At 41.2% G+C, this 26,179-nt stretch overlaps 1 protein-coding gene across 1 annotated transcript; it reads right to left on the reverse strand.

Annotated features, from left to right (window-relative positions):
* Positions 1-1,731: 1,731 nt before the first annotated feature.
* Positions 1,732-25,550, reverse strand: arid3a (AT rich interactive domain 3A (BRIGHT-like)). The gene is made up of 8 exons (XM_054603227.1): positions 25,017-25,550; positions 24,635-24,917; positions 7,838-7,910; positions 5,894-6,077; positions 4,802-5,049; positions 4,082-4,369; positions 2,783-2,872; positions 1,732-2,330 (listed from the first exon to the last, which is right to left on the reverse strand). The coding sequence occupies exons 1-8, from the start codon at positions 25,355-25,357 to the stop codon at positions 2,167-2,169; spliced, it is 1,671 nt and encodes a 556-aa protein (XP_054459202.1). The 5' UTR covers positions 25,358-25,550; the 3' UTR covers positions 1,732-2,166.
* Positions 25,551-26,179: the final 629 nt, after the last annotated feature.

A 26,179-nucleotide genomic window follows, 5' to 3' on the forward strand; every position in this document is an offset into this window, starting at 1 on the left:
CTATTAAATTAAACTTTAAGAAGAAGAATGAGAGTCGTTGGCTGTCCGTTTAGAAGGAGCCCTTTTCAAAACTGACCAGTGTTTGTGTAGCAGCTGGTGGTGATTTTCCACCGAGAGGCGAATACAGAATCAAAGCCGCGACAGCCATCTGGTGATATTTGACTGGAACAGTAAAAACTGATTAGACTGAGGTACTGCTGGCTCTCTGGTCATCCCATGCTGTGTTAAGGCCTCAGAACAGAACCCATATACAAAGCCTGATTTACTTCCTAACGTCAGTAGGAATGAGGCTGCTTTGCGTAGAGGTTGGGTCGGGGGTTGGGGTTGAGAGTAACAATCTTTAACAGTCCAGAGAGGTAACACGGGTTAAAGTTCAAAAAGCTGAATGATTGATCTACCTCAAAATGCAGGAACACAACTACACATTAACGATATGGTATCTCCACTGTGACTTTTTAAACATCTAACTGCAGTGAATGTTCGTACAAACACTAAGACACAGGCGAGTGCTCAGCCGCAGCTATGATTACCTCTGAGATCACATTGTCAAAAGCCCCGATTAAGCAACATTCTCTGTTATGTCCCTGACAGCCCCTCTCAAGGTGACCCGGTCATTGTCACAGCATAGGATAAGAAGCACTTGGATCAGAAGAAGCACAAAATCGTGCAAAAACACAAAGCTGAAACCAAAAAAATAAAAGCATTTGTAATCTATAATACAAAATAACCACAACAACAAAACGTCAGATATGAGCTGAAATGAACTGTCAAGTTTCTTCTGAAGCTCATAAAGCGTCTCCTGACACCTGATAATCCATGCGAGGGTCTCCACAATGACAACGATTTAGTGGATTCACGACTCCTGTGAATTTAATATCGGAAATCAAAGTTTTCCTGCCTCACTCATGATCGCTGAAGGGCTTTATCCACAAATACAGGCATGCATCTGACCTGAAGACAATCACTCACTAGAAGGCCAATTTAGGGAAAAAAAGCATACCTCTGTCAAGATATTGTACGAAACGATGAGCAGACGGACACCTGAGAACAATCGAAAAACGTGTACTATTCACATACAATCTGAACCTCATAATGCAACAGCCTGTGTGAGAAAGGCCAGCATGTTGAGCTGCAGCGAGGAGATAAAAAAAACAACCTCCTAAGAAAGGTTTCAGTTAATTTTCCCATCTGCACAACTGACCCTTTTTAAAAACATAAGCTTGACAAACAACCTGCAAGATTGGCACAGATATACATTGAACTGGCCTAAGGTCAACAAGCAGGTGAGGATTTTAAGCTGTCTCAGGAAGAAGAAACACAACAACTGCTTGAACGTCTATTGCCGAGACTCTAGTAGCGATCAATAATGGATCAAATGTATGAAAAAGTGAACCAATATTCTTGCAGATTGAGATCCAGTTGTTTTACGTTTCACTGGAGAATCTGTGGCACTGATATAATTTGTATGTCGGTACACCACAGGAGCGCAGACCTGCACTGGACTCTTCCAAATAGAGATCCAAAATGGCTGCCATGTGAATACGTTTTTACACAGAATGAGGTCACAACGGTACATTGTATTATGCCCTGGCGAAACAATATATACCTTTAAAGCTTTTCTGATTAAAAATAGAGGAAATTCATATTTTCTTTTTTTTTTTATAGAATTCTAAATATATATATTTTTCCTGAAGTGAGAGGATTATAATAGATTTAAATGATAAAACACAGTAAAGAGAATAACAATAATAACAATGAAAAGGTAAAATAAAAAGAAAAAAATGTCTCCCCTAGAGGATAAACGTTGCTGTCAATCAGTAGCTGTGTTTGTGAGTGTAAACAGTGCATTGCCTTTCCTGGTTATTAACTTCTCTTTGTTCTGTACATTTATGCAGAAATAAATAATTCACAGGTTGTGCATACATATTTGTTTAGCATATACTGGCTCTCAGTTGAGATATTTTTACCGAAATCATTTTGGCTATGATGAACAAAAGAGATGGGTTGGTGAGAGAAAACCTGAGATAGTGTAACTGAGTTTCAGTTTGTGTCTTTCTGTACAGTTTACGGTTCTTCTCTTTTTGGCATAGATTCTGTAGAAAATGAGGTTGTTTTTTGGCTTTACTTAGCATGGAAAAAAACAGAAAAACAAAGGTTGTGGGTTTGTTAAGACAACTGGTTGCTAGAGGTTGAGGTAGGTGTGTGGTGGTGGTGCTGCTGCTGCTGCTGCTGCTGTGGAGTCAAACGACTGCTGACCGTCTTGTTGGAGACAGACGATCCGACCGCACCGGACAAAGCCGACCCTGCTGCTGCCTGAGCAAAAAGAACCCCTGTAAAGGGAAAGATACAAGATACACAAAAATGAAAGTTGGAGTAAAAAAGTATACATGTCTAATTTCATCTCCATTTTAAAATAAAGCTCAAATAAAAAGCACAAATAGAGAGTTAACACCAATTGATTACATTGTGCCGCTCACCCTCAACCCACAAACTGTGCTTTTTACAAGGCTAAAACGATCCAAGGCTAGCTGTTTCCCCCTGTTTCCAGTCTTTATGCTAAGCTAAGCTAATTGTCTCCTGGCTCTGCTGTAGCTCTGTGCTTAACACTAAATCATGGAAGTGTCTTCTTATCTTACTCTAGGAAAATATGAAATAATGATAAAAATAATGCTGAACAACTCAATGAGAGTTAGGATTATATATAAAATTAAAGTGTATTATTTCCTGGGAAGAAAGGCAGTGATCATATGGACTTCCTGTGTCACATGACGGCGATACTCACCAGTGTACACCACTCCGTTGAGCTCCACCGACATGCTGATGCTGCTTGTGCCGTTGGTGGTGAGGTTCAGGGCCGAGTCCTGCCTGCTGTCTATAAGGAAGACAAACCCCAAAGTAGAGCTGTGTTAAAAAACTGTAGTTTTTATTCAGTATAAAGACTACAAGATGTCTTTGCATCATCGGTCCAGAGTTGACTTCTGTCTGATATTTCTATGAAACAAAGGAGTAATTTAGGAACACAATACTCTCTTCCACAGCACAAACAATGTTGGGTAAGAATTTGAAAAAACTTTCAACATTTCTCTGAAGTCACCTGTATTATCAGTACTGAGAAACAGTTTGCATGTTCCTCAGATAGACAGCAACCAAGACTGACTCGTCTGTAAGATCAAAGGGTCTGATTGCAGAAGGGAATCCCCGCTCAGACACACACACATGTACTGTGTATATGTATGCATACTGCTTCTATAAGCTAAACATATAGGCCTGCTGAGGGAGACTTCCTCACTGTTGGGTGCTGTGGTTTGTGGCAAGATGACAAGAATCTCTTGAGATACTAACTGCCAGTAAGAGGGAGAGTATGTGAAATCCTGCTTGGGTAAATTCTGGGGAAAACAATAAAAAATAAATTTCCCAATGATGCCCAGAGCAGATGTAATACTGTAATTCTGATATGCATCTTGTTCCATTATTGCAATAATCAATCAGTTTTTTTCTTCTGAAGTAGATTTCTCTGAAGATCATACTTTGTGCTGATTATTGTAATTCTGAATACATGAGTATGGATTTTAATTTCCTCAAAGCAGCACCCTGCAGTCTTTTCTAATATCCACGCACATGTTACCTTTAGGCCGTGTCATTAATCACCAGGGTTTACAATATTATTATTTAGTGAATGATTTGCATATATTGATGTCTGTTAAACCAAATAACCCCGTTTCTATCAGCTACAAACTGTCGCTCTGATGGAAATAGATGACAAGTACTCTTTTTCTTTAACAGAGAACAAATGAATGTGTTATACTGTCAAACCAAAGATGAGATCTACTTTTATCAACTCATTAGTTATGGATCATGCATTTTGAAATTATTGTTGAATTTTACATCAACGTGGTGACAAAATCAACCTACTGCGGATGTAAAAAGCTGGTTCACACTTCTATCTTATGTTGAGTAGATAGTGGAAGAATATCCACAGGGGAGCACGGACTTCTTCACTTGACGTAAAAAAACATGTCTCACTGTCTAACTTGTTTTGTTTTAGCTAAATAAAGCAGGAACTCCACTGTGCGTTCAGTACCTTGGTTATTGATGCGGATATTCATGGGTAGCTGAGCGGTCATGGCCAGCAGGTTGTGTTGCAGCGCTCTCTGCAGCAGTCGGTGGTGTTCCTCGGCTGGCAGCGCCATCTTCTTCTCTGGTGGCTCGCCGGCCTCCAGTTTGTCCCTCAGCTGCTCCAGAGCCGCCATCTGAGCCGCCATCGCTGCCTGAGCTGCTGCTGCCTGCATGGAAGCCATCGAGTGTCCCGCCGAGGCCCCCGCTGGCAGACGAGCCACACTGACCCCCGGCAGCGTCTGGCCTCCATCCTCTTTTGACCGGACACCACAGAGAGGAGCAAGGGTTAACTTTACCCAAATACAACTGTGTTATCCAGAAAAATATATAAATTATGCTCCTCCGTGACCACAAAGACAGAAAAACAGCTTGTCTGAGATGCTTTGTTACTGCTTGCTAAGATTTCTTACAGCAGAGAGGACAGCAAATTAATTATTACGAGAACTGCTTTCTGGTAGTACATATACTGATTTGGTAATGCCCTAACTCAACAGAGGAACTATCTCCAGTCATATGAAGGATTGATATACTTATTTTAAAAAGGTTGAGGGAAGTTACAATGATTCAAAGCCAAAAACTACAGTAAGTTATTAAATATTCTGATTCTTCATTTAAAGATTCAAAGATTAACCTCCAACAATTAATCCTGTCTAATGTGAAGGCAGCGTAATATGTTAAACCTCACCTTTCTTGATCTTCTGGATGGGGGTCAGCGAGGCCCCGTTGGTGCCTACCATCAGGCCCACACTGGATGAGGGGAGCTTTGGTGAGGAGAGCATGGTGGGCGTCCCGTTGGGTGAGTAGGTGAAGAGGGAGCTGCCAAAGCTCTGTCGCCGGCCCTCCCGCCGATTACTGTCGATGGCTGCCTGGAGCTCGTTGGGGTTGCTCAGACTCCTCTTATCACATTCATATGGGTACAGGTACTTCATGTATCTGAAAGGAACACAATGTATTTCCGTTTCACTGAAAGCCTGGTAACACAGAGATGTCCTGAGATTTTATCTACTACTGAAAATGTCAACAGCTCTTTTGGTTGGGCTGAACTATGAGTAAATCTAAAGGAGCTTACACATCAAAATCAGTTTTCTCATCATAAGGACCTCTCCTCAGCACCCTATAAAGGCTCCCAGTGGCTGCTTGGATCCGGTTCAAGACACTGGTTCTCGCCTACCATATCTCAGGCCCATCCTTCATCTAGAACATGGTCAATCTATACACCACGGCCTGTCCACTACTCTCTGCTACCGCCAATGACGTACTATTCCCTCATTACAAAGTCTCAACTGTTTGCTGTCCAAGATGAACAATGGTGGAACCAGCTCCCCATTAACATTGAGACAGCAGAAACTCTGCACATCTTACATTGTAGTCTTGTAATCTGTTCAGATCTGTGAGAAACAAACAAAAAAACTCTTTCTCTATGCTGTCTCTAAATGCAGCACTTGAAGCAGCTCAATACATTTGCTGAAGTTGATGTACTTGTATGATTTTAGTTGTTGTACCGACATGGTTGAATGCACTTCTTGCATTCTAATAAACAAAATAAATGTAATGTCATAGTGATCAGGATTGTCTCAGAGTGGGCTTGAAGACGATTTTGAGTGATGGACAAGAACCTGAGGAGATGTACAGTATGGCTGTGAACAGTGTGAACAGTGTGAATCCAAACAAACCACACACACAAATGTAACTGAGAAACATTGAAGCTACAATTTAGACCAGAGAAAAACCACTGGAGGTGTGATCACACCGTGTGTGTGCGTGTGTGTGTACTGACTGTGTGCGGAGGGTGAATGCTGCACTGGTGATTGAGGTAGGCAGGTTGAGTCCCTTGGTGATCTCTCTCCACAGTTTCTTGTTGATGACCTCCACCAGGCCGCCCTTCTCTGTCACCAGCCTGTAGAGCATGTACAGATCCAGGACCTGCTTGGCCATGATGGGAATACGATTCACTGGGGTTCCTGTAATAACACATACAGGGGAAAAGTCAACACAAAGACATAAAAAAACACTGTAATAGAAGGAGACTTATTTTCATGTTGACAGAATTCTTGCTGGGAACCTTTTGGGGTTTGACACAAAAGAGTTCTAACCATTTTACCAAGAATCACATTTAATCAGGACTCATAATGATGGTGCTGAGGTATAATGAGGGTTTAATCACCATCATGTCTGACAATTGCTTTAGCTACCATTGTGCTTTAACAGACAATTAGGCTGGAGGATCTTTTGATTTTCTTTTCTAAAGTTGACAACACACACACAGAGCTAGGAGCAGATCGGTGTGAGCTTCAGTGCAAGTCCGTTAAATTTATTGAAATGCAGTCATGTGACTGACTGATTGGACGGTATAAGGCAAGAAGCTTAGACACCATGCTAATAAGGGCATGAAACCTGAAAATGTTTGGGAAATAAAGCACGGTGTACAAGAGAGGAGTCTGTCAATTAGTTTTTATCGATCTTTTGATTTTGATCAATTTCAGTATACAAAAACATTTAAACATTAGGAGTGTTTAAATGTGTCTCATTAAATATACAAACCAGTATTTGTCCAGTTGACATAACTCAACCTGACAAAGCTGTTTTCTTGTCTTCAGACGAGAGATGACAACTTAATGACAAACCAAGGATGAGACAAAAATGCTTTTGGACAATACCTAACTATTAATCTGTGAAAAATGTCCTTTACCCAGCAAGGAAAGCCTTCATTGTTTTCATTATCAAGATATATTCATTTAAACACAGATCAAAGCCAAACACAATCTTCAGGCCCACATTTGACAAAAAATATGATCAATCTTTGATTTGCATATGAAGGAGAGTTGCCTCAGTTATCGGTACGACCAGCAGGTGGCACTCTCATATTCTTAGAGCAGACTTGGCAGATCCGCCCATTGCTTGTGGGTCTGACACTGTAAACATTTAGTATTGTTTTTTTCAGTTGTCAGCGGGTCTGATGTCTCATAGCAATCATTGCCCGCTGCTCTGATTATTTCATCCAAATATTCAACTTTATGAGAGAAGGAAGATATGAAATGAGCCGTACATGCAAATACAAAATTAAACAATCAGTTTCCTAAATATGACAATGAGTTGTTTGCATGAAGAAGACTGAGACTGTTGTTTTTTTGGGCTCAGTTTGCAGTTCTGATGTATGTGTTTCACCAGTGTGCAGATACTACGTGGTGGTTGAGTCAGAATCTGAATTTTTGCGTGTGGTTGCGTGCGTGCGTGTTTGCAGCAGGATGGAAAGGTAAATCAATCTATTCCCAGGCATTGATACGCTGTGTCCCTTCTAGTTATAGCCTGGGAACGACGAGGGGCTGCGCAACCAAAAAGCAATCGTCTCCGAAAATGAATAAAGACCCCACCCATGTGAGTGAAAGATGAGAAGACGGTGCTGTGTCATATTTCAGAAGGGGGGGGGGGCGAGGGTGGGGGGGTCATCTCTCCAACTATTAAGAGTCTCTGTATGACACTGACTGTAGATAAAGTCAGGAGCCATTATACAGCAAGATAAAAGGTAATTAAAAGATAATTGGATGTAGGTGTACTGTAATGAGTTAGAGCAAATGTGCTCAACTGACACACAGACAGACACAGACACACCCATCACACACACACACACACACACCACACACACACACACACACACACACACACACACACACACACACACACACACACACACACACACACACACACACACACAGTTACATACCTCTTTTTTGCATGAAGCTGAAGAGGTCATCCAGAAACTCTTTTCTCTTTGGGTCCCTATCCAGTTCGTACAACTGTGGAGAGGAAGAGGAGGGAGGCAGATGAAGCAACATGATCTTTATAAACTGCAACAAATGTTTGAGATCTGACGTTAGAATACCAAAGCAGAGGAATACCAGGGTGTCACATAATCAATCTAAATGAGTAATAGTGCATTGAATATCTGACATTCCCTTCACTTTTAAAGGACATTCATCCTTAAAGGGCCCGTCATGAGAAACCAATCAGGTTCCCTCTGATCATAAGAAGAGATGACAGAGGGGGAAACTAAAAGAAAGGCTGTGGACCAGTGTGGCCTGATGAGAACCTGATGTGGGTCCAGCTGCTAGCGGGGCCTCGGGCTCTGGAAACGTTCGGTGAAAGTTAGCAGTTAAAGTGGGGCGCCGACTAGGGGGAGTATAGTGGGGCCATTGAAGCCTGTGGTTGTTTTCCCAGTCCGGTTTGCCAGGGTGATAGGGAAATATCTTGCGGGACATCTTTCTATTTATGTATCACACACTTAATGCTAACAGTTGCTCTATATTAGGTGGGTAAGAAGAGGAGTAGCTTCAGTACCGTACATGAGGCGTTCACCGTTATATCTACATATAAAAACAGTTTCTATGTGAGGTCATGGAGTTTCATTATCTTTTATTGACAATGTTAAGTTGTGAAACACAGGCAGCACATTGTTACTACACAGACACACCAAGGAGCAGGCAAAGTCACAACTAACCCTCTTGTTGTATATTCCAGTGAAGATTATTACAAATCACATCACCAATAACCATCACATACTGAAGCCAAAGCAACAGAAAACTAATCAGCAGCTGTTTCCATAAATGATTAAGGTCAAACATTTTCTTGTCCCAGCCTTTCAACATCGTTAAGATTTGATACAAAATGTTGTCTTTGTTTTTTTGGACTGTTTGTTGGACAAAACAAGCAACCTAAAGATTTCCACTTAGGCTTTCTGAGAGAAGATGAGATGGACATTATTTCCTTGATTAATCGATTAATGTCTGTGAAAAAATAACAATATCTGAGACGATTTTAAATAGTTTGTTTTGTCCCAAAACCGAAAGAACCAAAACAAAGAAGAAAATCTTCACAATGTTGAATCTTGGAGCAGGAAAAATGACATTTCTGCTTAAAGAAAGAGAAGAAAATATAAAATAATCAAATATCAAAATTGATTCGTTTCAGACAATCAGCTAATTGATTGATCGGCTTATTGTTGAAGCTATATTCTAATTAAGTTCTAAGTTCTGGTCACATGTATTGGCTGAATCACTGATAAAAATCCTCATTGAACAAGTCTGTGTGTGCTCAAACTAAAACAAGGCGTCTGATATACAAACTGCATGATCGTTTGACTGATATTTGACATCAAGTCAAAGTGGGTGAGGGTGAATGAGGGTGAATAAAACAACAATCTGCAGTCAGCTACTAAAACATTTCTGTGCTCGCTTTAAATCACCCAGCTGGAGGAAATGAGAAGGAAAGGCTCGTCAAGCTGAAGTCTGGTATGATTGGTGACAGTAGTGGCCTCTTACCACTAACAGACTGCCCCTCATTGTGGCATTCAGCCCTCATTAGTGACACCAAGTTGCCATTAGATCTTATAGTTTTGTGTGTAGGGGGGGAGAGGAGGAGGGAATGAGGAGGGTTGAGGTGGGGGATGCCGCCTTATGTACAGGCCTGCTGGAGGCAAAGGGGGGGGGGCTGTAATTACAGGATGCATGCATTTTGTGAAGTGCCGCACCATAAATCTTGGAAATTACTCCCTAAACTCCCATCCCCCCATGTTGCTTTATTTGCTCTCCAACCAACCCCCCCCTCTCTGTCCTGATCACACAAACAAATATTTCCCATGTGGCGTGGTGGGAGCAGTGTCACATGGAAATGAGGGGACTAACATTCAGATCGCTGTCGCTCCAGATGTGGAAACATGGCATAAAAAAAAAGGTTTCTGACCGAACAAGACGCAGTTCAACCGTTTTATTTCTACATGACACCAACAAACAGTGTGAGCAACACTACACTAAATTAAGTATCGAAGCTGGAGATTGTCGTGGTCCACCGAAGCAATTTCTGGGTGTGTAACAGCAGCACTACAATGTTGACATGGGAGTGTGTTGATTAGTTTCACTGTTTCCCTGCCAACTGAGGGGTTGGCCGTCACACTTCAGAGTCTACAGTGAAGTGTGAACTGTGTTAACACGCTCACAGTATCCCTCTTACTTATGCGTATCCAGTTTCAAGTCTCATTCAGTACTCGCTGTTAACATGGACAGAGACATGGCATCCTGCCCTGTATTGATGAACATGTGACTATAATCTAAAATCTCACAGTCGTAACCTTCTGTGTATGTTTTCCACTGTGTTTCTAACATTTTACTTTGGAAGGTTCACCTGCAAAAACTGGGATAAATGACAGTATTGGGGATACAGAGGTGCCTTTCTCTTGTGATAAATCTCATATCAGCCTATGGGAGTTTTTTTCTTGCCCAGGTTTCTGTTAGCAATGTCAGTTTTGCCTACACAGCCTGATACAATCAAATATCTGAGATAGAACTAGAATGATCTGCATGATGTTTAAACATGGACTGCAATATACGCTTTAATAAATCCAATTAACAATTCAAATAGGAAATTGCCTTTTAAATACAATTTTCTAATTTCCTAACCTTCTTTAAGTACCGTTTACACCTCTATCTAATCATGACTGTATTGCAATTTTCACACAAACAGCAATCAAACTGATGCTGTAACAGCGAGCTGTGCAGTGGAACCAGTTTAATCCAAATATTGTTTCATTACGAAAGACTTCAGCGGTTGGATTAATGTGGCTGACTGAGAAAAACATCTTGATCAAACACCATGATGTGAAAGAACCAGGTGGAAGATAAGAGCAGTTTTAAAGAAGGAAAACCATGTTTAGGAAAAAGCTCTAAACAGGGTTTGTTCAGTGGCTTCAAATGCACACATCACTCTTCATACACTATCTTCAGTTTAATGAACCGGATCCATTATAGAGAGCTATAGCTGTTATGGTTCTGGGGGTTGGAGGCTGCAGAGATGACATCATCACAGTGAGACACCTGGTTGAATGAAAGCAGCCAATCAGGATCCTGTCCAACCGGCCCCACCACTGCCACCCCTCATTATATATATATATATAGGACAATATATATACTATATATATATATACTGTCTTTTCTCTGTCTCTATGTTTCCTCATTGTCTTTTCTTTCTTCTTTGTTTTTACTGTCTGTCATCGTCACCCTTCCATCAGCTTTCTTCTCATTCTGATTATCTCTTCCCTCTTTCAGCTCCATGTACATAACCCTTATGTGTACACACACACACACACACACACACACACACACACACACACACACACACACACACACACACACACACACACACACACACACACACACACACACACACACACACACACACACACACACACACACACAGAGAAAGAGCGAGAAGGACTTTATCATGATGAGGTGGGTGTTGTTACTTATACAGGTTTTCATGCCTATAGTATGTGCACAGGGGCAGGGGCCCCTCCAGGATTAAAGTTCTGCTATTCAGATAAACGACAAGAAACTAGATAAACGACTAGAAACTGGGCCAACTGGTAATACTGGGAGCCAGTTAACAACCCTTCACCGAATAACCTGCAATAGAAAAAGCCCATTAAAACTGCAGAGCTGACTAGAAGACTTCGAATTTCCAGATTGTTTAATAAGCTGAAGGTTTTCCAAGGCTTTACTATTCAAAAGTCTTTCAACACATGTTAAAACCAAGAATGAAGCCACAATTACAGATGAAACAGACATTTTGTTGTAGCACTTAGAATTATCATCAAAGACAGAATTTGTTCTCGTGACAAATGGTAACAGTGGAAAGTGAAGCTAATGCTGTCTGGTTCGTTGTCGAATTGACGAGACGCCCGACTTCACAGCCATGCATGAACACGTGCTTATTGGTGGACTGTTGTCTGATGATTTAAAGGTAAAGGTCAGAGACAGCTTGTACAGAGATGAATTATAAACAGGCCAGAAAACAAGGAGGTTTAATACTGCAAATAATCAGTAACCAAAGAGCAGCCTGTTGCCATCAAGCAACAGGGGGAGGGGAGGGCGAGGCTCATTTCACCATTAATGCAAATAGAAGTTAGCGAGCCAGGGGCACAAGTGTCACATAGCATATAGAGGCTTTGCAACCGAAAACCAAAACTGAGAGGAGACCGGGGTATCGTCTACATGCTCCTTTACACCTGCCAATCACCTTGAGGTGAAGCTGACACACACACAAAAATGTACACACAAACACACTCTGGATCAAAGTTTAAAGAGAAAAAAGTTATGATTGAAATTTTTACTTTTTGTGCAACAGTCACTCTCACACTTTTAGGACTGGACGACTTCACATAAGTCAATTCTTTTAAATATTTGACCAAAATCCTGTCGCCTTGAATGTCATTCTTCAGGTGGAACTGGCTTCTCAAAGAAGCTACTCTCAGTGGCCACTTTATTAGGTAGACCTGTACAATCTAGTACAATTCCAAAGCCATTAAGTTTATTTTCATGATGCCTATTATGTATTTTTTTTAACACTGTGAAAGAGGTGTTAATTCAATTATGTGTTCCTTCCTGTAAGTCGCTTTGGATAAAAGCGTCTGCTAAATGACTGTAATGTAATGTAATGTTCAAAATTGAGGTCATAGTTAAGAGGTGTTTCTAATATTCTGACAACCAAACCAATATAAATAGGAGCAAACCATAAAGCTTGATATCATGAGCTTCAGCTGCATTTTAATTTATTCATAAAGTCAATTTAATACAGTGGTTGCCAGTGTGGAAGTCAGAGATAAAGACTCCTTCTTTATGATACTTATAGTTGTTTAACTCCTTTTATTTGTTTTTAACACTGAAATGAGCTTGAATGTGATTATAACACTTCATAGACTGCCCTTTAGAGGTACAGAGAGTGAACATTGAGGTGTGGTTAATTCCCCCCCAAAGCTGGAGGACCAGCTTTGGGTGGGGGGTGGGGGGGGTCTTGATTCAGCTCATGGACACATGATCAGCCATGTTCAAACACAGCATTGTTCCAGGCTAAAGCTCTTTTATGAGTGTCATTAATGCACCAAAGCGAACACAACCACCAGACTGGCATGGCCTCCGCACTCCACATTATGCTAAGACAATATAGTCGTAGCATATAGTTAAATCCCACAATGCAATCCTCCACCTTTGTAAAACTAAATCTTACATGTAGGAGGAGATTATTGTAAGTGGAAAAAAGCTGGATACCAGATGAAGTCAAAGTTAAAATTCTGGTTTGTGAAAGAGTTTCATCAGCTTTTGGGTTCACTTAGGTTTGGCTTCAGTAAAAACACAGTTCCTTCTGTGTACAGAAGGAATTTCAGTGAGTGGGGTCAACCCATAATTCAATTTCACTGCAATGAAGGCAATACTCATGTTCACAGAGCAGCGAGTTAGCACAGCCAGGATTCTGCTGAATCTATCCACTATTTTATGCACAAAAAACTCCAGTCACATTTATTTTTTCCATCAAAAGTCACAAGAAAAGGTCATACCCAATTTACAAAACCACAACATGGTTACTGCAGGACAGGAAAGAAGCAGAGAGCTGCCATATTGGTTATTTGTAGGATCATTATATTTATGCTGGCTTTTTATTTTATTTTAATATAACTGATCTAAAGGTGTTGATGAGCACGATAAGCCTGACCTACGGAGAAATGAAATCCCTTATGAAACAAATAGACTACTTTTGCAGACTGGAACATTTTTAGAAAACAAATCAAAAGCTGTACAGTAGGTCTGCATGTCCTTCTACGGTGATAGTGAAACAGCAAACCAGCCTCTGACTTGTTTGGGACTGGCTGAGAAAACATATTAAAAAAACACTGCAACTGATTTCCTAATCTGTCTTTTCAGCTTGACAACTAAATAAAAAAATAATGAAATTCTTGAATTGACATGCCCATGTTCTTGTTTTTCTTTCTCTTTGTTGCTCAGGATTGTTTTGCTGATGTTTCCAGAGATCACCTGTTAATCAAACAATGTGAGCAAGGCTGTGACGCATGTACAAAGAGTTTTTATTTGTGCCTTTTCTTTCTCAAGTCATGTTGGCTATCACTGCTCATCACTAGATAAGTGTTTATGCTTAAAACTTAAAAAGCATCAGCACCTCAGACAAACCAGGTTACGGAGGCAATCAAAGAGAAAGGGCTTCTTTCTCGAAATGACATTTAGCACTGAGACTCCATCAGTCAGAAATCTATTGTAGAATATACAGAGAGAAGGAGATCTATATCTATAGGCAATGGACATGAATGTCATGCAGCCACAAGACAGGCAAGCTAGCCAGCAAACAAACTCCTGCTATACAAACACACATCCTTCTTTGATCAAAAGCAAAACATTTCACACACCTTTTTTCGAGAGGCTGTTAAGGTCCAATCTAGGAAACTAGAAAAATGGCAAAACTAAAACAGACATATATACATGGCAAAAAAATCACAAAATATTTAAACCAAATAACTAACAGCGTATTGTTTTCCCAAAGGTTAAAGAGAGTTGAAATTAGCAACCATCTCTTGTCAGTAAGCAAATTAAATAGCTTCCTTTTACTTCAAATTTTCATCTGGAAAATAACTTAATCCAGTCAGTCAACCGAGCCCCACACCAATGAAACTACAATGACTGTCTCCATAAACTGACATCTATAATGAATCCATCTTTGTCTCCCCCCCCAACCCCCTACATGCGCACAATTAACAGCAACAATAGAGCTGTCTGATTGCAGAGGCAAGCAACGGTGTTTTTATTGATCAAGCCAAGGATCAAACACATCATAATCCTAATTGACCTGATGACCTCGTAAAATCAACTCCATCGACTGAGGATGAGGAACCAACAGCCTGCTGAGACAAACAACAACGCTCTGAGTGACTGTATCTGCATCACCTTATCTGCTTCAGTCACATTTACCCTAAACATTAAAGAAAGCGATAAGGGAGGTAGAAAGAAACTGATAATAATAAAGGCATAGCTGCTGAATAAATAAAACAAATAAGGTGTCAACTGTGGCACAAAACACCAGATGTCCATGATCTCCAAGATTAACTCTATCCTGGTTTGTTAATGACTCTCAGTTTGGTTTTACATTAGTTTGACGGAAAATATCAAGTTTTAAAACATATTTAGCTGTAAACAACTAATGTGTATATTTCCCTTTTATTTGCCAGACACCACGACTTTCCTGAAACCAGAATACACTTCTGGATATTCAATGATGTGGCAAAAATTCAATGATCTTCTAGTACGTGATTTCTTTATGGTGTGAGAATCTGTGAGTGAGGCCTCTGTAAACACGGCTCCACCAAACGATTTTTATGCATGGCTTCTGTCCGATATAATTGGATACAGTATACCCTGTTGACATGAGAAAAAGGTGAAAACCAGTTGATGATGACAGGACATGAAACCAGTATGAGCACTATCCCACGCTAACATGGTGCACTCCATTCCTGCCTGCTGCCCTCAGCTGCCGTGACTTGTAGATTTGGATAAGAATCAGAAATAGCAGCCAACTTTCCCAAGGCTCTCGAGAGTTTGATGTATGTAGCTGTTGGCAATCTGTTGTAACCGCAATGCTAATGAGTAGTATCGCGATGATGGATGCCCAAACTGGGCAGGACAAAGCTGAGCAGACCGAACAAGGGGAAGTGGGTGGAACAGCAATTCAAGATTATAAATCAGCATGTTGAAAGAGAACAAGCAAATAACTGATACCACACACAGCGTCAGTTATTAATGTGGCTTTCCTCACAAATATCTTTACATAAGATGTATATCTTAGTCGTAGTAGTAGTCTTTACATAAGATGTATATCTCCAAATGAGCCTTGGAAAATGGCAGGAAATCATGACCTAGATAATAATCTAATGTGCTTTTGCATGAAAGGTATTTATTCAGCGCCAGTGCAGATGCGGTGATAACGTTTGTGTCTGAAAGCAGAAGGATGGAGACTGAGATAGCTGAGGGTTCAGAGGAAGGTCTGTCACAGTGCTTGTATACAAACAGGATGATGACATGTCAGAGATACTTAATCTGGCCCAGGAGGCTGCTGCTCCTCAGTATGGAGTACCTTGCTGTGCAGACACTTGGTCGGGTGCTTCCACCGTCAATCAGAGTGATGGATGGGCAGGGCAAAGGGTTTAATGGTTGACGGTGGCCTTAAAAACATATCTGGCACAACCAGCCCCACGGAGGGCAGATATCTGCCCACATGGCTCACTAGAGACTGAGATCTCGTGGCCACGTGGCAAAGCTCGCCCAAATCAATAGGTGGATGGGCTACAGTTTGACCTGAAGCTTGTCTTGTATGCATTCACAGAGGAAAGATGCTTATCTGCTGTTCCAGAACTTGTGCTGAACCTTTAGCTTGCCTGTTATCTCAATCTTTTCTTATGCCTTTGTTAGCGCGTTACTACATTTCTTGCCACCAACTGTCAATCAGCGAAATAGCGTTAAACAATGAGCCGGAGCATGACTGTTTATCATATCAAATGCATGCATATGCGTGACTGTGCACGTACAAGAGATACAGTACTACAAAATGGGGTATTAAGAAATGCCCAAAACTCTTTGTGTTACCTTTAAATATGCAATATATCAATTTTAAAAGGTCAAAATAGCAAACCTGAGAAAGTTGTCCCTGCGTATTTGTGTATAATAGACATTTTTTATAGTATACATTTTGACTCACAAGTTAATTCAAAGAGCCAGCATGCACAAAGCAGGTCACTGGAATTGCTATACATCTAAATGCTATGCAGCCATTATCAATGTTATTAGTTACGCCTGTGGCTTTCTTGCTATGACATGTCAAACTATACACAGTGGGAAAGGTCTATTATCAGTTCATATCGGTGTGAAATGCAGGTAAAGAATCACTATTTGTGTCTGTAGCGTGAACAGAGCGTTGCCCACACAACTAAGGAGTTTCAGCTATTATCATACAGACAAGACAGGACAGCTAGTGTTGTCACGGGGGTCAAATGTGATTATGGATCAAAGCAGAAAGAGAAAAGTCAGAAGATGTGCCCTGCTCTGCATAACGTTTGAGCTATTGGTTGCACAGACCTTGAGAACGTGGAGCAAAGTATGTTTATGCGTGTTTGACCTATTTCTGTAATTGATTCTTTCAGGAATGAAAGCTTTCGGCACACGTTACCTTTTCAAAAGCATCTGAAGGCGACAGCACACATGCAATGCTTTTGTTTGAATGAATGCCTTCCACCGGGTAGTACTATGAAAAGATGTCACTTAGGAGTTTTGTTTGTTGACAACTGAAACCATTCAGTGCAGATCTACTTTCTGAGCTTACATTAAGACACAAGGCTAGAGTACAGAGTTCATTATGCAGGAACAAAAGAAAGAAGTCACATATTTCCTTCAGAAAGGAGAGAAAGATCAAGACCAACATTCACACACAACAGTGGCAGAGCCAATTCATTTCCTCATTCTATATGAACACGTTGAAGTTAGGAGGAAGCTTGAGGAAGTAACCATGTGAGTGATCCAGGAGCGTGCTAAATTAAAAAGATCCATACAACATAACAGAACAGCCAAAGAAAAAGACAGGACGAAGGAGCCGGCCTCAGCCTTTACGCAATCTTTGTTTACATTCCTGCTCAAACCCCCCTCTCCTCCTTCGTATTGAGCGCTTGCCAATTTCCAGAATCCCCGTGGCTGTACAGTTTCTGACATCAGCTATGTGCTGCACGCTGGATACGATTATAATGCTCTGCAGAGTGTCACAGTCAAAACGAGCATGTAGTACACACTCTACTTGGCAGCGGTTCAGAGTCCAATGCTCCTGACTGTTTTTTTCCCTGTTCCCTCAGTTAAACCTTCGCCTTTCCCTCCTGTGTGCTGTTCCTCCTCAAATCAACAGGAAGACTGTCAGGGGTCTTCTCATGCTGCTTCAGCCTTTGTTTTCAGCCTTTTGTTCTCATGACATGAACAGGGCCCATTAACCTTGTTTTCTTTCTGTTAAACACTGGATCACTGCACACAGAGGTTTATCCAGGCCCATCATAATAAATGAAATGAAAACTTCCCTGTGCTGATAAATTAAACCCCTGCAGACTCCAGTTGAGAGATTCGGTTCCAGGTAAACAAATAGTTTGTTACTATAGAGCTGAGATGTACTCTGAAATAAGGGATTACAGCTATGTTAATGCATTGGAGAAAAACGTTGTGTAACATGTTGCTTGAGTAATTACCAAGTAGTGCAAAGGCATAGCATTACATTTCCTAAACATAGTTTGACATTAGTTATTCATTAACAGCAAAAAGGCCAGTGAATTTGAGGATGGAGGACAACAAACTGTCAAATAAATGGAAATAAAATGTATTCATTGCATGATTTCGTCAACGTGTCAACACAAGGGACATTAAGAAAGTTCATATATTTAAATTCTATGATTCAAAGCAGTTCTCAGCAGATTTGTGTTTGGCTTTGCATTGGGTTTCTTTCGTGAATAACTGAATCTAGTTCTTATGAAATGCAAAAAAACAACATGGTCCATCCTTTTCATACAACCCTCAGGCAGATCTAACGGCCGGGACGAAACTACAGAGGAATATAAACCTGACGAGCACTTATCAGACAGCTGTATCAGCAGAAACCTGCCGGGCAATCCCAATAAGTGTCGCTCCCAATTGGCTCTCATTCGAGCTACACTTCCTGTTGTCACTAACAGCCCCTTCCCCCACTCCCAATGAGTGTGTGTGTGTGTGTGTGTAATTTAATGTTTAATGCCAGCTCCCTTCCATTCGCCCTGATCATGGTGAGTGCCATGAATTTTTAAAGACATCCCTACTTTACTGTCCATCTGGGCTCCATCTGCCCAGCTGCTGGTGTTTAAAGCAGACAGAGAGACACAGGAGAGGAGACTTCAAAGGCTCTGAATGGCCTTTGGACAAATTCTGGCCTGAGGACGATATTGTTTATAAAAGGGGGCAGGAGACTGGGGAAGTTATATGAATGTAAATCATAGCATTGACTACACATTAATTTAATTAATGAAACCAGATTGTAATTGCACATCCACAAATATGTTCTGGAGATGCTCAGGAGCCAAAGAGCAGAGGAAAGAGGAAAGAAATGTATTTAAAAAAATGAACATGTGACTTTCCTCATTCCTTCATCTTTCACATTCATATTGTTGGGAGTCCAGCAGCTAGAGGACACGTTTATCTCGACAATTAGCAGGACAAGTTGAGCCTCACTGGCAAAGAATGCTAGGGTAGTTACTATAGCTCTCGTAACTAACATAGCTAAGGTAAATGTTTGTTTTTAATCAAGATGAAGACGACACATGTTATAATAGCGCTCTATCACATTGTGTATTTAAAGCCTCTTCCAAATTTTGATCCTTCTCTGTGTCTTGGTGTTGTGCAAGGTTGATATAATTTGTTAAACATAAATATTAGAAATATATATTGTGAGACACTAGAGACACTGTGGAAACTCATGATCAATCATATCTAGTAATTCTTCTGCTCAGTGTTTCTTTTTCAGCTGAGCTAAAAATGGCTCTTTGTCATATCACATATCAGTTGAAAAACAAGAAGAATATTGTTTTTAAAACCAAAATGTAATACTTATATCTGCACTAGATCTATTCAACATTAAACCTTACCTCGGACATTTTAAATGCAATACAAACAGTGATGTTGATATGGATATCTAAAGTGGAAGATGTATCGGTAGCACATTCTCACTTCCAACTCATAAAATAATGATGCTTGGTCAGTGGCCCTAAGCTTCAAACTATGACTCTCTACGTACCGCTATAGGGTTTTGGACGGGTCAGGTAAATTGTATCAGTTTCTCCTTGTTACATGAATAGTTTCTTTTCAATATAAACTTTCATCATAGGTTTACTTAGTTTTAAGGTTTTACTTAAGCAACACAACTACTAGTTAACGCTAAGGAGATGGGATAAAAACCAAAACCTTGTTGTTAGCTTGGTTACACATGGGACACGAGCAGCGGGTTCCTGGGTGAAAGTCCCAGTTAACCTCTACTCCCACAAAGCCCTCAGCGGACCTTCACCCACTTTATAATACTTCAGTTGCTCTGACCGTTAAACATTGGGTTTACATTGGAGGTCTCACAAAGATGTTAAAAGGTGCTTCAGGGCATCAGTATCAGACACTGAGGGCCACTGACCAAGTGTCAGTATTTGAAGAGTTGCGAGTGAGAACAGGTTGGTATGGGGGTGAGCTCAAGGGTTGCGGTGGTATCACTGAAATAACTCTGCTGAGGCTGAAACAGCATTCCACCAGCAGTACAAATTAGTTTCAATTACAAAATAATCCAACGGTGCAGGCATAATCTGATATCCACATGAATCCTTGTCCTTTAATTAATTCCTCTGCACGCTGCCACAGCCAGATATGACACTGCTGGCTTGATTTAGTCTGACCTTTCAGTTGAGAGCGTGGAGAGGGGAAGGTAGCCGGCTGATCCACCAGGAATGCAGGTCGGGCCTTGGCTGATGTTTCTTAGCCACACACACACACACACACACACACACACACACACACACACACACACACACACACACACACACACACACACACACACACACACACACACACACACACACACACACACACACACACACACACACAGCCTGAGGGCAAACCTCACCGAAAGGTGGGGTTTGTGTGCATGCTTCCTCACCCACATGGCACCTTGAATTTAGAAAGGTGTGCAAAAGGGATATTCAAGGATGTTGAAACTATTTTATTGGATTAATAAATCAAGCCTTTTTTAGTGATCTTCCTAAATTAGATTCACCTCATTTTATATAAATTTGTTAAATACCGGTTGTTATATTACAATCCAGTTGCTGTATTTTGTATTTCTACTTACTGTTACAACTTTTTGTTCACTTTTCCAATTTACATGTGATATGTGAGGAGTTTGTTTTGAATTTCCTCTCGTAAGGTTTCTCCATTTCCATTCCTTAAACTTTTGATGGAGAGGTTGACCAAGGACTGGGTCAGGAACCACTGCTTGTTGTGATGCACATAGACAAACTGTATGATGAGATATTGTGATTTTAACAAATGACATGACTTTAAACGTAACAGAGAAAAGGACCGTTCTTCGTTTGGAAGAGCTCCAACTGCTGCCAACTGATAGAGGCACGCAGGGTCTCTGCTGAGGATCTGGGGTTCCCAATGGCCACATTATCACCCTCCCTCAGGCACATTCCAACAGCCTCCACCCACCTGCCCAAAATAAACTGTACAGCCTTAACCCCTTCCTCCCCACCCAGTGTGCCCTCCAAAATGCACAGTTTACTTCCAGAACACATGAAACTTAGAGTAAGGGGGCTCACAATGCTGGAGATTGTGACTTTCTTCCATGATTCTTGGAGATATCTTCTAAAGTGAAGACAAATATTTAATGCATTTATGCCATTTTGTCATGTAGACAAGAGCAAACAGTATGATCGGTACTGGTTTAAGGACACATTCATTTTAAAGTATCAGCTTGTCTGCAACTGAATGGAACGGTAAATGTAATAATAACCAACCACTTCTCTTGTCTGCTCTTTAAAATACCATAGAATAAATATTTTCTTTGTGTATGTAATTTAAAAAAAGAGATTATGACTAAAATGGATGGCTCACCTGCAAACAGATGTGTCCCATGCCCAAAACACTGAGGCCTTATACAGTTGTTAATGGGTGCTGTTTCAACAATATTTGTAGGGTTTTATTATATAAATGGACTGTAAGGCTCATAGTTTGGCTTGTTTTTTACTCTCTATTGCACTTCTGCCTCAACATGCAGCTGCTGGATACTCAACATTAATGTGTAAGAGTAAAGTAGGTAGCACGACATTTTAAACAATAGTCACAGGAAACATCTGTTTCAGCCTACGAGAGCTTGACAGGTATCACAATAAACTGTTTGAATCTCCAATTATGACTGTTTTTGTGTGGTAAAGCGATGAGGGGTTTCGGGTGAAGTTTTCTAGCCTTGATAGCTGCATCATATATATTTCATTTTTTAAGGGATGTCTCATGCAGCTGCACATCTGCTCGTGTGCAACCCAAGTAAGTTATGAAATTTACTTTGGGCTTTTATGACTCACCACTATTACAGATATTATCATATAATTTCAACATTTTACATTAAATCTCCTGATCAAGTTTGCGCTGAAACTGTGGTATGTAAATCTTCTTCTTCTGTAACATGACAAGAAGAAACCACATGAACATGATGGTTTCAGATAGAAAAAGAAGAAGCAGATGAAGAATGGCACCCACTGAATATAAATTAAAGCTGAAATCACTGGGTTTGATTTGCATGGGGTTTGAATTATCAGGGGGCAGACTGTCTTTGTCATAACAGGCCAGTCATTTTTGCTTTACAAAGCACAGTCACGGAGCATTATAATCACTAAAGCTGCAATTATTACTAATCACCGTAATCATCCAAGGGCCAAATGAGTCCTGTGTGAATAACGTGCAAGACTTTATTCCTAGATTCACCACATTATAAACTATAAGCAGCACTGAGGTTGAGAGCAAAGACTCCCCACAAACAGATGTGACCATTGTTGCTTTGTTCCCCATATGTCAGAATGCAGGTTTTAAATGACAGCTTGGTCTTCCCCTCTGCTCTGTCCCACTTTAGTAGGAGGAGATTGACATTGTGTGGGCGTGACATTGATTTCAATCAACTTTGGATTGGGTTACACTATCTTAGCAGCCAATACTCTGGCTGACTTGATTATATAACCGTCAGCGACTGACTGACATGTCATGATAAAAATGTTCCTACCTGACGTATGAAAACCACCAACTGTTGAGAGTATCAATTGAAGTTATTCCCACATGGCTTTACAGGGGAGAGGGGTGGACTATTTAGAGAAGCAGAGTGTAGGTTTTAGAGGAGTTCTATTCCATACACCTTGTAATTACAAAAAACAGGCCTTAAATTACAGAATATATGGTTAGGTTTAAAAATGAAACACATATTTGGGTTTAAGTTGTTTACCTCCAACATAATAAAGGCATCATCGTAAATGTCTGAAATCTTCTAACAATTGACCCTCCGCTATGTCCAGCCCCACGCTACTCTGTCCAGCTGTCAAAGCTACCAAGCCCACACTGTCACTAACTGCACTCACTAAATAAATATAATACATTTTTGGGGGGAGAAAGAATTGGTGGGTAAGTCTTCCTTCACTGTTACAATCATTAAAAAACAAAAGCAGCATATGTGTACAGTCAGTATACTTTCAGTAGTTAGCATAGCACAGATGCTAATGCTAGTAAAATATATGCTTACATACGCTGCTAACACTCACTATCACACAACTTTTACCCATAACCAGCTCAAAAACTACAAAACAAGCATGAAAATGAAGAAAATTGTAAACTGTTGCATGAGCGTTTATGGAGCAGAGCCTATTAGTTGTTGGATTACGCCATGATTGGCCAGTCTGTGTTCAAGGGGCGGGGCTTAGCTATGGGGAAATTCCTTAACCAGTTTCCTCTTCTAAACAGTTTATTAAAAGTTAAAAGCAAGATGCTGTTCAAATTTTTTTAAAGATGTTTTATGGCTTGAAATATTGCTACAGGCTCACAGGAGTGTTTGAATTTTAATAGTGGTTTCACATTATGTCGTATTAGCTGGTTCTGCAGCAAACGTTGGCTCGGTAATATGCCATACTTTAATCCCAGTCAAACAGCTTTTAGCTTTAAGGAAGGAAAGTTTAAAGGGTTTTACTGATAAATTGATTCAATAATGGATACAAAGTATTACTATGTGTAACACATTTACATAGCATTTTCATCTCATTTCATACTGTACTAATGATGGGTGGCTCAACTTCTTTTTTTTTTTATTGACCATGGACACTATCAGATGGCAAATATGGCAGAAAATGCAAAGAAATAAAGTATCATACAACTAGTTTTACGTTTTTTTATCGTCAGTGTTGAACAGTGAGTTATTTTTACTTTGTTCCTCCGTTCACTTGGCTCTCAGTCTTTTTTAATCAGCAGCAGCACTCCATCTGAACTTGTTGACAGTCCTAAATCTCTTCATGTAAACAGTTTGTCTTATTCCACCGGGGCCTCCCTCATAATATCCAGCCCACTAGCATGTTTACAGTAAACGACAGCATGGTAAAGCTGTTAAAATGCCCCCTCAACCTCCCCCCTCCCCGCCCTCAGCCTCTCTGCCTCAGCTAGCAGTAGTTTCACTCTCAGGCTACAGTGATTAGCAAATGTCAAGTTTTACCAATAACTGCCGCAGGTAGCAAAGACAAACTTATAAGCCTCAGTGTAGGGTTCTTCAGCTGGGAAAGTGACCTGATTTGGCGGGGTGCGAAGGCCAGATGTGACTCATTGGTCAACAACCAACATTTTGGATTTATTTAGATCCTTAGTGTGATACAGCAACTGACTTTAGGATTTTTAAGGGATTTAGCTGATATGGTTCTTCACAGTGAGAACATGACTGCTAGAGCCAAAGCTGCAGACTTTGACATGACTGATTCTCCTGTAGCAATGTTCATTTACATGTAGTTGTAAATTAAAATAGGAAGAACACACCAAGCAGTAGAGAATGTGGTGAATAAAGAAAAAAGAATCCATCCTACTTGTCTGAACTGCTCTTCGTAGGTCCAGTCTCCGTGGTCCTGCCCGCCCAGATGGCTGTGCGTCGCATGGGGAGGCAGGATGGCTAATCGGGGCTCCTGGTCGACACTTGGACGGGCTTTCAGCAGCTGGGAGTGGGGGTGGAGTTGTCGGTGGGGCAGCAGGAGGATACCCTTCCCGGGAGCCAGCGCGTTATGGCCCGTTGGCAGACCCTCCTCCGCCAGGTCGTCATCGAAGTCTTCTTCCATCTCGCCTTCAAAGTCTTCCTCGTCCCATTTCTGTTTGCTGTGGGTATTAAAAAATGTTCAAACAGGTCAAGAAAGAGCGCCATTAGCACAGATTACATGTTTCAGGGCAAATTGAAGTAATAAATTCAGTACTTACATTTGCTCCTCCTCATCTGACCCCATCATGTCCTTGTAATGCTCCTCCCCGTCCTCATTGTCATCATCGTCACCTTCGTCCTCACCAACGCTGCTGCGATCTGACATCGGGCTGTCCGACACCCTCTGCAGCCCGGCCGCCGCAGCACGCATGGCTGCCAGTGCCGCCATCTGGGCCTGCTCCGCCTCAGGGGCCGGGCTCCCCATCGGCTCATCCCCTCCTCCAACAATTGTGCGGACCTGAGTGTGTTGGGCGGCGACTTGCTGCTGAAGCTGCTGCTCCATCAGCAGCTTGGCCCTCTGCTGCCTGTGCAGGTTCTCCATGACAGCCTGCAGCTTCATCTCCGGGGGAAAGCGGCGCGAAATTCAGCTGCCTTCCTTCCCCTCCCACCTCTTTCTGAAGGAGAACCAGTCCGGGGCCAGTCGGGGACGTTGGTCAACCCTTCTGCACAGGAAGAGCAATTGCCAACCGTGTCTGTGGTGGAGCAGCTAGCAGCAGGCTGGAGGTTTGAAGGTTATGGTTTTGAAGTGGAAGAAGGAAGAGGAAGAGGAGGAGGAGGAGGAGGAGGAGGAGGAGGAGGAGGAGGAGGGGGGATGGTTGGTCTGAGCTCTGAGTAAGGTCGGCTGTAGTTCTGGAGACGGAGGACTCTCTCTTGTATCAATGTTTTTTCCTGCAGTTGGGGGGAAACCAAAGTTGACAGCAGATCTTAGTTGCACAGCGTTCAATGAGTAGCAAAAGTGAATGTAGGAGGGCAAGAGTATGTTGACAGACTTCAAAGACCTGAGGGAAGGAAAGAATAACAGTGTCAGACTGCTACTTCCCTAACTGTCTGTTAGCATCAGTGCCTTCAGTTGAAGGGCAACAGCTTTTTGTTCATCATCGAAAATGTCAATCACGAAAGTAGACATCTTTGCTTGCTCCTCTGACATGATACAGTTCTGATAATTCCAACCCTACAGTTTTAGTTTGTATATGGTGTAATTTTGTTTTTGCTATTGCATTGGCTTTGTTTTCCTGTTTTGCAAACACCCATTATATAAAGAGATATACAATGTTAAGGGATTATACGACAGGAAAGACTCCAACAAATAGCTTAGGGAACTTGATCAATGACTTTAAGATTCATGACTTTCAATACAGTGGCTGAAGTTTTGTAAAACTTT

The sequence above is a fragment of the Anoplopoma fimbria genome, chromosome 8, assembly GCF_027596085.1.
Source record: "Anoplopoma fimbria isolate UVic2021 breed Golden Eagle Sablefish chromosome 8, Afim_UVic_2022, whole genome shotgun sequence".
NCBI lineage: Eukaryota > Metazoa > Chordata > Actinopteri > Perciformes > Anoplopomatidae > Anoplopoma > Anoplopoma fimbria.

Coding starts and splice junctions, on each gene's coding strand:
- arid3a (XM_054603227.1), bottom strand. CDS start 25,357: ATGAAGCTGCAGGCTGTCATGGAGAACCTGCACAGGCAGCAGAGGGCC. Junction 7,911..24,634: donor ACGAAGAGCAGTTCAGACAA/GTAGGATGGATT, acceptor TCCTCTCCACAG/TTGTACGAACTGGATAGGGA. Junction 2,331..2,782: donor CAACGGAGTGGTGTACACTG/GTGAGTATCGCC, acceptor TTCCCTTTACAG/GGGTTCTTTTTGCTCAGGCA.